This window comes from Ostrea edulis, chromosome 9 (genome assembly GCF_947568905.1).
Source record: "Ostrea edulis chromosome 9, xbOstEdul1.1, whole genome shotgun sequence".
In the NCBI taxonomy this organism is placed as follows: Eukaryota; Metazoa; Mollusca; class Bivalvia; order Ostreida; family Ostreidae; genus Ostrea; species Ostrea edulis.
The window spans coordinates 65,400,884-65,415,871 of NC_079172.1; the positions used below are offsets into that span (position 1 = coordinate 65,400,884).

A 14,988-nucleotide genomic window follows, 5' to 3' on the forward strand; every position below is an offset into this window, starting at 1 on the left:
AATTCAATGTCTGAACAGTCATATTGCTTGCACTAAAGGAAGTACAAGTTCACGTTTTCAAATTTACAGTCTACTGATATCTACTACTGATATCTACTACTGATATCTACTACTGATATCTACTACTGGTAATATCTAATATGGTTAACTTTTCTATCACACCAACAAGCACTTGATATTTTTTTCCCTAAGAATACATGGCTCATTTTTCTCCAAACCAAGTCAGTGCATGCATTCTTCAATAACATTTCCTATCAGTCACCTACCCTGGTATCTGGAGTGATCATGCTTTCAAACAGTTGTCGGAATTCCTTCGGATTGTTCAGTCGGAGCTGACTGGATGTGGTCATGAAGTTCTCGATGTCTTCGATGGCTGACCGGGTGTCCTCCGCAGACTGACAATGCTCCGGTGGGAGATTGGACAACAGTTCCACACCCTTGTTGCACCACTTGTTTGCCTGAAAGACAAGACCACTGTCTGTTTCAGCAGTTTATATCTGGCTCTCCCTCATCGAAGGTTTCTTTCATCGTAATTGTGACCATCATGGCCATTCGAGAGAAAAAATACAAAACCAAAAACACTTTTTAAAAATTAATTCTTATCTGCTGTTGAACTGTATAGATATACAGGAAAAAAACCTTTTGCTCTCTTGTAATTTTACTAAAATAATTAAAGAAAAATACCTACCAATATTTACATGTATCAGTTAATTCCGAGCACTGCTAACAATTAAACCACAAAAAAATATAAAGGACCCTGTTGCTTTTACATGAAGTCGTATTTGTACTTCTTTACAACAAGCAATAATTTGTAGTGAATGACACCCTTCATTTTAAAATCGTGTCTACTACAATTATTTCCTCTGACATTTCTTGATTTTTCTGTAATAACTTCTCATCTCAGCAATTTAAATTCAAACACTTACACTACTGCTTTGAATTGAAATTAATTTCATTAATTCATGAATTCAACCAATCACAACAAACATCTCCATTCACTGCTCCACACAACTTTCTGTGTAACAGTCGCTAGTGAAAACTTCTGGGGGTATACTAATCTCATCAATCAATGATCATACTTGAAAAGTAGGAGTATATACTTTGACATCTCTGACCTTGTCGATTCTATCCTGGAGATCATGTGATTTGTTGAGCATTTCCCTGCGTCGCCTCAGCAGGGATTTGTACTGGTCACACATTCGCTGGAGCTCAATGCATTTTGGTCGGATGGAATCGACTGCATAGCTGTCCTGGGCGATTAGCTGGTCCCCGTTCCCCCGCATTCTGTCTGCCTGCTCTAGGTCTTTCTGTAGAATATAATTTCTCAGACATTAGGAGGAGCTGATGATGTCATTAATAGTTATCGAAATACTAATTAAACAATTCAGACAATACTTATACAGGCAGCGGATAAGATTATGGACAATATATTTGATTCCATAAGATATCTTTTAAAAATCCCTCTGCAGTTCTTGTCTCTTTCTTTTACCAATACTATTCATATAGCCAATTTTACCTACATGTAAATTTTGTGCAATTAAACTTTTTTACCTTCTGAATTATAAGAAAACAACCTCCACAATGAATATCAATTCAATTACCGTAATGCTTTCCAAGCACAAAAAAGAAAAATATCACTGCACGTATGTAAACACTCAATCACAAAGGCAGATATTCAATATCAGGAACTCTGTATTAAATCAAATTTTACTATAGAACCAGGGTATCATGAATGAAATCGGTGTTAGATTTTCTGATTTCCTGCCCACCAGAAGAATTAATTCCATTAACAAAGCTAGATCTCAGAAGAAGTTCTCTAGGAATTCAAAGACTCTGATAAAATTGCTGGGTATTGTTGGGCCCTTTACTCAATCTGATAAAGATGTTTTTTTTACACACTGAACGGTGTGTGGGATAGAGACAACGCTACAACATGTGACACACTCCATATCAGGGCATTAATTCCCCATTGTTCAAAATTCAAATGCTTAGCACATCCACAAATCAGGCCCTAACACAGTCAAGGCCTATGGGCCGCAACACTAACCAGAATCACCTCGTACTTATATATACAGACAACGTTCAATGTACTGTATTTGTCCTTTTGACTGAACATAGAAGATTCAATCTTTTACTCACTCAAAACCAGATCACTGGTACATGAGGTACACAAACAAAATATGAATATTATAAACATACAGGTTATCGTGACATAATGAAATTCATCAACAATACTACATAACTGCACCTTCTACAGGTTATCATGACATCATGAAATTCATCAGCAATACTACATAACTGCACCTTCTACAGGTTATCATGACATCATGAAATTCATCAACAATACTACATAACTGCACCTTCTACAGGTTATCATGACATCATGAAATTCATCAACAATACTACATAACTGCACCTTCTACAGGTTATCATGACATCATGAAATTCATCAACAATACTACATAACTGCACCTTCTACAGGTTATCATGACATCATGAAATTCATCAACAATACTACATAACTGCACCTTCTACAGGTTATCATGACATCATGAAATTCATCAACAATACTACATAACTGCACCTTCTACAGGTTATCATGACATCATGAAATTCATCAGCAATACTACATAACTGCACCTTCTACAGGTTATCATGACATCATGAAATTCATCAACAATACTACATAACTGCACCTTCTACAGGTTATCATGACACAATGAAATTCATCAACAATACTACATAACTGCACCTTCTTTCTTATTACTCAATGAGATTTAAAGATTTCATTATAACAAATATGAAGTTCAATTTGTTCTGACAAAAGTTCACTTTATAAAATCCTGAAGGAATTCAATCGTTCAATACAAGTGTGTATTAAAAGATAAATTAACATACAGTTAGGCATCGGTACGTTAGTTCAGGAAGAGCAGGCAGCACTAAAAAATTTCGTAGCAAACTTTGCCAATGATTTTGAAAACTACCACAATTGTTTGTATTAATTAGCTCATTAAACTCAATAAAGTTATTGTTTTGGGTTTTATTTTGGAAAATCTTTTGTTTAGAATTTTTATTTTGTCATTTGAAAAATGTGGTGTATATATACATTTTATGACATAATGAAATTCATCAACAATACTACATAACTGCACCTTCTATCTTATGACTCCATCTACCAGTTTCTACAGGAAAACAATGATTATTAAGTTCACAACTTCAATACTTAATCAAAAAACAAAATATAAACATTTAAAGCTTCTTAAGCCAGTCCCCATACCGCCAATGTTTTTATATCTCCATAATACAAAAAACTGGGTGCTTATTTCTTAGATATAAACACTGATGAAGGCAACATATAACCAAATAAAAAAGGGGTAGATGACAAATGTATATTTCTGTAAGGAAGGAAACTTACGTTACATTTGATTGGATAAGATGGTTTTTTTTTGTTCAGCTTATAAGGACATATTTACTCTTACATTGACAAAACTTGAAAAATAAAATTTCCCTTCAAATTTCTATCATGCAAATTAAATCATGCTAATCATATCAACAAACCTGCACTGAAAAAAATAAATAAATAAATAAAAACCAGACACAATTAAAAAAGTTATATTGATTGCTATTATATCTACTCTTCAGCACACCTTCTCTTGTAACTTTGACATTTTCAAAACTTGTTTGCGAAAATATATTTAGTTACAAAATGAAGTAAAACTGTACCAACGATTTAAAGATTTCGTTACAACACATATGAAGTTCAATTTGTTCTGACAAAAGTTCACTTTACGAAATCCTGAAGGAATTCAATCATTCAATACAAGGCCCCACACGTTCCGTTGAATTCTCTGAACTTGTGATTAGCAAAAACACACGACAATTACAGTCATGCAATTTTACTTCTCAAGTTTCCAAAGACGTGATGCCATAAATTGTCAAAATTTTTAAAACTCCGGCTTTGAAAGCTGTTATCACAAACTTGTCCCCACAAATCATCAAGTACTGGCCTAGTTATATTTTTTCCTATCAATAAGCAACCAATCATATTTAATGAAACCTGTTAATTAGCTAGATGACAACATTTATGGTACAAATGACTCGAAATTACAGTCACCCGTGAAACATAAAGTATATTGGGGACTCCCACCCAGAAATTGATGAATTATAACACATTGTATGATCATGCATGATGATATCATGGCATTGGGAATTTTAGAATGAGCTAAAAATTGCAATATTTTAATATAAAATCATTAAGAAAAAAATTTAAAACCCTTGCAGGACTTTAACTTGAAATATAGATCATGTAAAGCCTAATGGCATCATCCACTGGCCCAACCAGACAAAAAATTCTTGATTCATTTGTGATGTACTTCCGGTTGAAATACAATAAATGATGTGCTATTCCACCTTAATTTTTTCCATGATGCCCGACATTTTTCCATGTACAGACGATTACATTAATGTAAGGTGACAGTTTGATCGAAATCAGTGGATAGTTTGACAACATTATAAATGACCAACATTATTTACCATATATATTTAATAGTGGACAGACTGACCAACATTAATATCTATAATCAAAGAAATCTTGTAGAATAAACCAACACTATTACTATCATTTACCAAATATTACAAAAATCTTAGGTCAGGGAAGGATAGATTGAACAAATTTTGTGAATTATCAAATTCTGGGGACAATAGAACCAAATTGTGGGGATGAGTTGACCAGGTAGTTTTGAGAAGGGACATTCGACTGGTATTGAATGGATTTATTCTTGAAGCAGAAGACCAATGATCATCTATGAATTATATGTCTAGATTTTTTTAACCAAAACTTTTCCCAAATGTGACTTCAAAATTTGACACTTCATTATGTAAATGCATCATAAATGAAAATACAATATAGGAGATCATGTTCCCAGCAGATCTAGATGCAAATGACAAAAGTAACAAGCACATCAATGAGAGAGTCCCTTCATATCTACTAAATTAACTTCATCTAATTTACTGTATCCAAGCACTAGTGCAGGCCATCCATCATAGTGCTTAAGCACACTCAAGAGAGCACAAAATTTAGACTGGGGGCTCCACTGGCTGCCATGGGTGTCGCAGAATGTCCGACACGACCTCCCATTAGTGGAACTCGTCCACTCTCTCTGAGTACGCTAGGGATACTAATTTCCTTGTCTACAAAGGGCTATAATAATCATGTACGGGGACAGCTAATTAATCTAATTAACATATACTGTAATGAGGTAATAAAATGGACAGCAAGCTATAATGTGTCATAGTGATGAAATGACTATACACATTCAGCGTAGCCCCGTGAGAATCAAGCGACGTAACAACGCAGCTAGGCTATTGTGTAATGGTTCTTGGACATCACAGAGTTCAAAATACAACCAACGAGAATGGCTCACTGAATGAGTCCAAATATCCTTTTATGCTGTCACCCTTTTCATTTCTTGTTAGTCCATAAACATGTGGAAAAGTGACATCGGCAAATGTGTAGATATTTCACTTTTAGCAGGAAAATTATCTTTGTCCACAGACGGATGGACAGACCGAATTAGTGAAACCAGTATCCCACCCTGCAGCTTATCAATCATAACACTTTACTAAATAATATATGCAAATTTGTGAGTACAATTTAACAAGGCTGTGATAAAACTATTACAGTCCACTATGATTCATATGGTTTTGCTTTCAGGCCCGGGGAAAACCCTGCAGTTTTGTACTCCAGCTGTATGATAATTTCATAAGTGTATGTAATTAAGATAAAAACAGTCAACATAATGTACTGATAAACAACTGAAATATATATCACTGCACAAAAGCATGCAGGCCATTTCTTAATGGGTTCAGAGCCTTTCCTCATAAACAATATTGCTGTAACAGACAACATTTTGATTTAATTAATAGTCCACTGTGGTTTAAAACAAATTTTCAGATTATCGTGACAACCATGATACACACGATCTGTAATTTCTTCACATCGGTCTACTTGCCCGAGAGCCTGGGTGTGAAGATTACAGTTCTATAGATAAGTATTATCTCTCAGCTGTGTAATTCAGTGATAAATTATAACCTTGGATCCCATGAACTCCACATCATCATTGACACCACAAGTCAAATTAGTGACTGTCAATTTGTCAGACCTGTCCAGTTACTGAGGAAGACAAATTAACATCAGTCAAAATCTCTAGTTAGTTTCAGTCTTACCTGTGTCCAAATAATGACCCAGAAATCTGATGTTGGTCAATGATTGACCCCCATCTTACTGCTGCACGACTGGTCAAGAACAAAGTTATCTCCCTTGAACAGAATAATGCCAGTGATTGAAAACAAACACTCCGAGGGAAAACAAGTAAACAGAATGATCCACCCAGCACTTCTGTGTAAAGTATACAGGCTTTGTTGTGCTATCTGTGTAAATCTCCAGATTTAATGGCCCATGGTCCATGAAAACAGAGAGATTATACGCTGTAACATAAAATTTTGTATCTCGTTCGTTCCGTGTACAATATTATCATATGTTGCACTGTAAATGGCCATGAATAAATAAAGACAGTATAATCATCTAGGTAAACCATAAAGTACAGGTGTTTCATTCATAATACATAGATAACAAAACAACCTTAATGTCTGTAGAAATGCAGGCATACTTAGCTCAAAATCCCCACTGATCTCTATAAACAAGCACAGAATGGTAAAAAAAAAAACAATATAAAACTTCCACAGCATAATTTTCCAACTTGAAAAAAAACAACTTTTACAATATATACATGTCTACCTGAGTTTTCCTATGCCAACTGGGCAACATCATGATCTGGTGTCAGCACGTGTAATATCCAACACAACACAGAAAAACTTCCACATAATAGGCTGTATAGAGTTTGTGTGAGGGACGCGCTCTATACCTGGTGACTCAGAACAATGAACCACCCCCCTCCAATCTCAGGTGTATTATTTTCATTTCCTTTTTTAAACAGGTCACAGGTATCTCAGGTAAAGAAAAGACAGCATGGTTCCTTCACCTGTGAAAGTATTAGGACAAGATCATATCCAAACTGGTTCACAGAAGATGACGACCGTCTACAGGAGACCTAAATTCACTTACACTTAAATGTCTGAAATCAAGGATGATCGATCAAGAGACTCCATCATAGAGAGGGCTGTACTCTGATACCTTCTCTGCATGTCTGAGCAGTTTGAATTACGGAACTGTGAATGACTGTGACACAGCCTTTACTACTGTTGAAATTGATCAAACTTCCTAACGAGCATCAGCACAATGAAATCGGAATAACGTCACCACAGACTATAACACAAACAGAGTGGGCCTGTACTTTTTTGCATCACAAAGCAGGACAGAATTTCACTCTGAGTGACAGAAAAACAGGTACAGACTCTGATCAGCTTGCAGGAAACAAAAAAGTTTCTCACAAGCTGCCTGGATATACAGACATTTTGTGTGGTTACTAACGAAAAAATCAACTCACCTGAGCGTATAGACTAGGAACACAGGAAGTGGACCATCTCCACTGGCGATAAAGTGGCATTTTGTAGTTTGAAAATCGTAGTGTATCCAATTAACAAATTCGCAATTAAATTCTAATTTGCAAGTCTCCTTATCCACAAATGTCAATGAACTTCACCTCTACAGTATTATATTGACTGTATTGACATCATATTGACTGTATTGACATTATATTGACTTGAGTGATATTACACTGATTGTACATGTAACTGATTAGGCATGTAAAGAATAACTCACACCACACTTCTCCACAAAACAGCGACTAAAATCAATATTTGAAGGAATCAGTTCCAATACAAAATGATATTACACAACTTTTACGGCACACTTTGGTTTTTCATCCCAGTGAAAATCAATTGTTCAATTCAATCCACTCAGCATAAATCTTTTTCCTTTAAAAGCTGCATGACTCCGCTGCAAAAGCACAATAAATAGGTAGGTATTTGCATTGGGTGTAAGACTCGTTGAGAAAACCGGTGTCTAATCCTGGTCTTTTTGTCCCCGCTGAGATCTGCCGATTGTATGTACACTGCAGTACATTCTTTTTAAGTATGTGATCGACAGATCGTATAGTGCAGTAGTTTCGTTTGGTTTCCTTTATTTCTATTTGTGTTGCCAGGCCTTTAAAATTGATGATTCCTCTGTCAGTTACCTATCCCTATATCATACGTAAATATTCAGAACAATACCGCAACTAAAACGCTCAGAGATAAACCACGGGGGGAAAAAAACGATAAAAAAATAACCCACCGGGGAAAAAAGGATGACCAGTTTCTAACGTCCTTCACAGCGACTGAAACATGACGGAGGTTTGTAGCTTATAGCTGCTACACCGAAACAGATATGTGTAGTTTATACGCCTAAAATCTGCCACAGAAACGAACCTTCAAAGGTCATAACACAATGGAGATACACAAAAAAATCTTCCGTATCAATCTTGATATGACGGTCCTTGTGAATATATCTCTGTCCTCTGGCTAAACTTCACCCTATATAAAAACAATTATCACTGGATCTCTGAACCTATAAAACCGTTGTCTTCTGACTTCCAGCAAAAATTATGACAGGTAAAAACTGTATATTGAATTTGGTTTATCTACAGTTCAGGCATGATTTTCGTTGATTACATCCCGTGTCGAGTGAATTACAGAATTTGATTGATCACTTTTCAGACTGTACCCAGTGAGATATACAGATTATTAGTTTATTACTCCACCAAACTGTGTCAAACTTGGCATAACCATGTTGTATCTGATTCATCCTATATGTCCTGGAGAAACAGTGTCAGTCCGCACAGTCCAAAACCCAATGTTTGAGGCAGTATAACCACAGGAAGATTTTCAGGCCCCTGTTATGCTCCAGTGGGAGAAATCATTTAAACTAATACAACATTTAATGTTTTACGACCAGCTGAAAAACTTCCAGGGAAGTTGCCACGAGATTTACTGAACCTTGGGGCTGTCAGCTAACACTCCATTATCTCTTATCACATCAAAACACAATTAGTTTATACTCCCCGCTAGTTGCCAAAAACATATCGACTCCATGTATATATGTCTTGTAACTGACCACAGTGGCGGTCAAGCTGTTACACAATCCCAAACTGCCTTAATCTCACTGCCTTTTATTCATAGGAAAAGATAGATATGTAGTCTAAACATGGAAACCTAATGGGTGAAGCAGTCCCAGTAATCAGAAGGGTGGTGCCGACAAAGCTCAATTATTTCCAGACAATGAGGAAGGACTGGGTCTCTCACATGCTTGGACTCGCCGATTCTTTTTTTTTAATGAGAGCATAATCAGCAACAAATTTAAAGGTGTCAACCCAAAGAGATATTCACAGTCTGTATTATAGATTAGGTATATACTGCGTGTCAGTCACCAACATAACCTAACCTGTAAAAACCCATCAAATTAAAACATGATTCCTTCATAATCAGGAATAAAATTACACAGCACGACCCATATACATGTCAAATGAATTAAAACTTTTAAACTGGCAAAACAAAAATTTGTTTTGAAATTAAGTTTTGTCAGTTGTATTATAGGAATAGATCAACATTGTACATTCACACGCTAAAAATTTCACTGTTCACAAAACTATATACTGCTACCACAATGCCTACCAGATTTATTGTCAGATTCCTAAACACTACTCCACAGATTTTTATTTGGTCGGTGAAAATTGGTTATGGGCAAGTGCTCTGAAATCATGAAAACTGCTGAACCTTAGAAAAATGAAACATTTCTTGCTCAGACTTTTCAGAACACGTTCTATTATATGAACAAGAGACAAGTTCTACACGTTAATCATTGATCATCCATCAATACACAACATCCCCTGCATACTAATTCAAAGAGATTTGTCACTGTGCATAAATTATCCAGCTAGAGTTTGTAATACATACTAATAAGATATATCTTTGAGGATTTTAAGTATCATTAACATTTTTATATTTAATTGTATCAATTAATAATGTTGTATGTATACTACTCAAACCTAATAAGTAAAGAGTAGCAGGTGATCGAATGCCCCTCACAGAAATGAGCCTTTATGAATGTGAATTTAATAGGTCAAAAAATTCCCCTCAGTCCTTGGTCCACTTCTAACATTCAGTAAATATCCCTTAACCCAAATATCAAACTACCAGTCAGCTACGCATCTGGGAGGGGAGGGGGGGGGGTCTACAAACCTAGACACGTAAATAAATGTTCCCTAACCCAAATATCAAACTTTCAGTCAGCTTACGCATCGGGAAAGCAGACCGGGTGGGGGGGGGGGGGGGGGGGGGACGACCATCTACAAACAAGGATACGTAAATAAATGTTGCCTAACCTAAATATCAGACCACCGATCAGCTACTTATTATCAAGGAAGAAACAAATATCTACAAATAAGGACATGCATCATTACACCACTGACACGCATCATTTAACATCTCGACTGGAGTTGTTGTTATTCCCCCTTGCAGAAGAGTTTCCGGGGGGGGGGGGGGGGGGGGGGGATAATTAAACATGATAGTGAATGTGTGAGTGACGCCTGAACACAAAATACATCCTTTTCACTTTATCACTATTTTCTGTTGTCAGGGGATGCAGCACTCTCGTTTTCTGTTGTCAGGGGATGCAGTGCTCTCGTTTTCCAGGGTGAAGATTATCTTTATTTAACATCAATTTATCATGGAGTACTTTACCATTTCTGACCTCTCCACAAATTCACAGCCTTAATTTTTAGTGAAAAATCATATTCACCTGAATCCCCCCTACCCACCCACCAAAAAAAACTGAATTAAGTTCAAGATAATCTATTCAAATTATTAACAGTATTTTGTTATGATAGAATTAAATTGGATAAAACTATAAACTATAGAATCATTTTAATAACTGAGAGAGACATGCAGCTTTAATGTTAAATCTAGAGGGTTTCCCCCTATACAAACATGTACATCTACAAAACAAATTAAACTTACTTGAAAAATATTGCAATGATTGGTGCTTAGAAATTAATACCAATAAGACAAAAGTAGTCATTTTTAATAAAAGCGGACACCTAATTAAAGAAAATTTTGTGTTCGGTAACATATGTATTGAATGTACTAACAAATATAAATATCTAGGAGTAATATTATCCTCCTGTGGTTCATTCAAGGAAGCAAAATCTTATCTATTCAATAAAGCTCTTAAGGCCTCATTCAAACTTTATAAAGACATCAAATCTATCGATCCACCAATTAAAACATTTTTGCATCTTTTTGACCATATCGTAAAACCCATCGCCTTGTATGGCTGCGAGATATGGGGAACACTTTCAACACGCATGCTGGAAAAAGACAGAGATTTATATGATATCTTTAAAAATTGGGAGGTAGAAAACCTGAATATTAAGTTTTGTAAACATCTACTGGGTGCCGGTAAAAGAAGTACTAATATTGCAATAATCGCTGAATTGGGTAGATATCCTATGTTCTGCTCTATAATCCAAAGTATTTTACTATATTGGCATAGACTTGAGAATTGCCCAGAATCATCCCTGTTATACAGTGCTTATACAGAGAATATCAATCTGAATTCATATAATATAAATTGTTGGCACAAAAACGTTAATTATTTTAAGGAAAAAATGGGCATTTTGGTACCCAATTGTAAAAATCTCAAATTCTCATTTTTCAAAAAACAAATGAAGAATCAGGTACGGAAACAATTTTTACTTTACTGGTCAAAACGACGTGAAGAGGGTCAGAAATCAGGAAAACTCACAAAATATTTTTCGTATAAAGAAAACTTTACTATGTAAAGTTATATATTTTTAGAATCCCTAGAATTAAGAAAAACTCTATGTAGATTTCAAATTAGTGCACATGACCTTCGAATTGAAAGAGGAAGATATGAATTTACAAAAACCAATTCTGGCCAGAAGATTTCTTTAGAAAGAAACAAAAGAATATGTGAATTATGTAACCTTAATTGTGTTGAAGATGAATTTCATTTCCTTACTGATTGCCCATTCTATGTTGAAGGGAGAAATATATTTTTTAATGGTATATACAAGCTCAACAAAAATTTTATCTATCTAACAAATAAGGACAAATTTACTTTGTTGATGATTATATAAATGAAGACAAACCAGTAATTGTCAAATTGAGTGAATATTTAGTGCAAACTTTCAGAAAAAGAAGTGATGCTTTAAAACTGCAAAAATCATTATAGTTTATTATTCATATATTGGTATAATACTGATACTGTCCATCTACTTGTATATATACATGATTAGCAATTCATATATGTATGTACTTGTTTCCCCAACATGCTGCATCCACACGCAGTTTGCAGTCTCTGTAACCTGTAGTTCATGTTGTAAACTTTCTTTCTTTTTTGAATTTCCTTCTTTATAAAATGTCTTACTGTTATGCCCTCTGGGCCCAAAATTGGAAAAATTGGAATTGTACGTGATTTTATCATCTGCCATTGGTTCATCAAATAAATCGTATTGGGGACAGTGATATATACAAGAGGGGGGGGGGGATCCGGAGGTTGGAACCCCTTTCTGATGCATCTCTTTTGAGTGCTGAACTTAGTTCAACTTCCTAAGTCATTGGGCACAGCAAGCATGGATATATTGCAAGGGTCTTATGAGTGAGCCACATCACAGCTTCACTTTTGTTTGATACATAAAACATCCACGAAAACATATAATCCTATATTCAAAACTCAATTCCTATACAGATAAGTTTGTTTCATATCAATAAAACAGTGATATGGATTTTTTCAATTTATTGTGTATTTGTGAATAGGATAAACTCCAGCTTTAATTTTTCATGAGTATTATGAATGGGCCATCATTAATCTAGCACAATATGGACGAGTTCATCGCTGATTAGAGGAGGCGATTGTTAAGCCATTAGTATATGTCCAAGAGTCTCTGCCTATAGTAAATAAATGAATGTACAAATTCACTGAAGCAAATTAACTTGACAAATTTAGTGGAAATATATCAATATTAAATAAAAAAAACCCAAAAAACCAGAAATATTAATTTGACATATAATTGAAAAATTTGTAATTAGTATTACAAATAATCCCCGACTGTTATAATCTTCTGTAGCCAGTTTCTTTTTCTTTCTTTCTTTTATGTCAACATGTTACATGTACTGCTATCAATTTTTTACTTTCTTCTTTTATAAGTTACTCTTTACTTGTATGCCCTTAAGGGCCCCAAATTGGTCTCGATAATTTAAATCTATTCTATAATTGATTCTTTTCTTTGAATTGTTCTCATAAGAGAATCCACCTCTCTGGATTCAGAACACTTGGATTTCAAATACAAAGCATCTGATAATTAATTACTGTATCACAGGACAATTAAGTTCTGAATATTTCCCCTCTCTCAAAATCCTATGGACATCTTACATTAATTATTAGGACTACTGATGTGAAGCCTGGATTTTCTGAGCCAATGTCACACCTTCTGACTCTAGATCTGTTGGATAAAAACAGGACAACCATAAAAGATACCCGACTCACAGAGATTTTATTTGACAAACCTCACTTTCACTTCCTGTCTATCCCGTGTTGTCATGAATTTAACAAACCAACAGATTACTGAAACATACACTAGGGATAAGAAATGCGCTGTAAGTACACACTGCGTTGATTAACAGAACAGGTGAGAATAGATATCTCTACAAGTTAGATATCAAAAGCTTCAACTGGTCAGCCATTATCTCTAACAGGGGTAGTCACATTTACAATTCTCCTCACCATACATACATGTACGTGTTCATTCAGAACAAGAAATTTCTGTGATGAAGAACAACATTGAAGCATTAGGGCACTATATCCATGAGGACTGTTTGTTTTGTAAATCTACTGTTACATGAAAATAACTAAAAGAATTCAAGAGAATAGAAATTTTATGACAAATTAAAAGGAAATTCTCATCCCAGTGCCCATTACATATGAGAGAGAGAGAGAGCAAGTGAGAGAGAGCAAGAGAGAGAGAAAGAAAGAGCAAGAGAACAAGAGAGAGAGAGGGGGAGAAGTGAGAGAAAGCAAGAGAGAGAGAGAGAGCAAGAGAGAGAAAGAGAGAGAGAGCAAGAGAGAGAAAGAAAGAGATTCTAATTGATGCCTCCTAACCTAATACTTGTCATTTAAAAAACCCAGTAATTTGCATATCTTAAAAAACACATATCGCTCTTTATTCAAAAGCATTATAAAGCATTATACATTACCTATCCACTGCATAAATATGAGTGGGTGACTTATCATTATCTAGATAAATCCAGGATTTAAACCATTCTATAGAACTCCATAATAAGATTGAATAAATTTGTAATTAATTCACACATCAGGCAGTCAGAAAGAGGAAAAGAATTCAACACCCAGAATCATAGTCAATCCACGAACCATTATAATAGAAAGCATCAATGCTATATATCATCAATTTCTATGGACAAGGTTCATTTTTCATACAGGCTCAGCCTGTTGCCTATTATCCTTAGTATGTTTTACAATCATAAAACAATTGTTCAATTTCTCATTTCGATCCTTTGAATACTCAAAACAGTTTGTCTCTCTCAATTTTTTTTTTTTTGTGTGTAAGCACTACCTTTGAACTTGTACACTTTCATCAGCAATCATATCATAAATTTCCTCCATATTATGTAGCAGTATAATGACTGAATAATAACATGAGTTTTATTGCTACATAATACAGATATATGAATACACATTCCTTTATTTTAACAGGTCTGTAGATAATTTCATTATACTGCGCTACATGATGTGTCGTAAGTTTTATTGACAACATTTTCAATCACATTTTAAAACCATGTTGTAACAAGTTACTGATAAAAATATCATATAAACTTCTCCATTAGTACATGAAAATTAGATTAATCAGTGAAATAGATCAGACACTGACCTAGATAATTTGAAAGAAGTAAAAC

General features: G+C 34.9%; 1 protein-coding gene across 4 annotated transcripts in view; it reads right to left on the minus strand.

Annotated features, from left to right (window-relative positions):
* LOC125657887 (guanine nucleotide exchange factor DBS-like) overlaps window positions 1-14,988 on the minus strand; it is a 50,720-nt gene that overhangs the window by 13,941 nt on the left and 21,791 nt on the right. For all 4 annotated transcript variants that reach the window (XM_048888770.2, XM_048888772.2, XM_048888768.2 and 1 more), the window contains exons 10-11: window positions 1,116-1,307; window positions 267-458 (exon numbers count right to left, since the gene is read on the minus strand). In XM_048888770.2, the coding sequence (XP_048744727.2) occupies window positions 267-458; window positions 1,116-1,307 (384 nt within the window). The remainder of the gene's footprint in view (window positions 1-266; window positions 459-1,115; window positions 1,308-14,988) is intronic.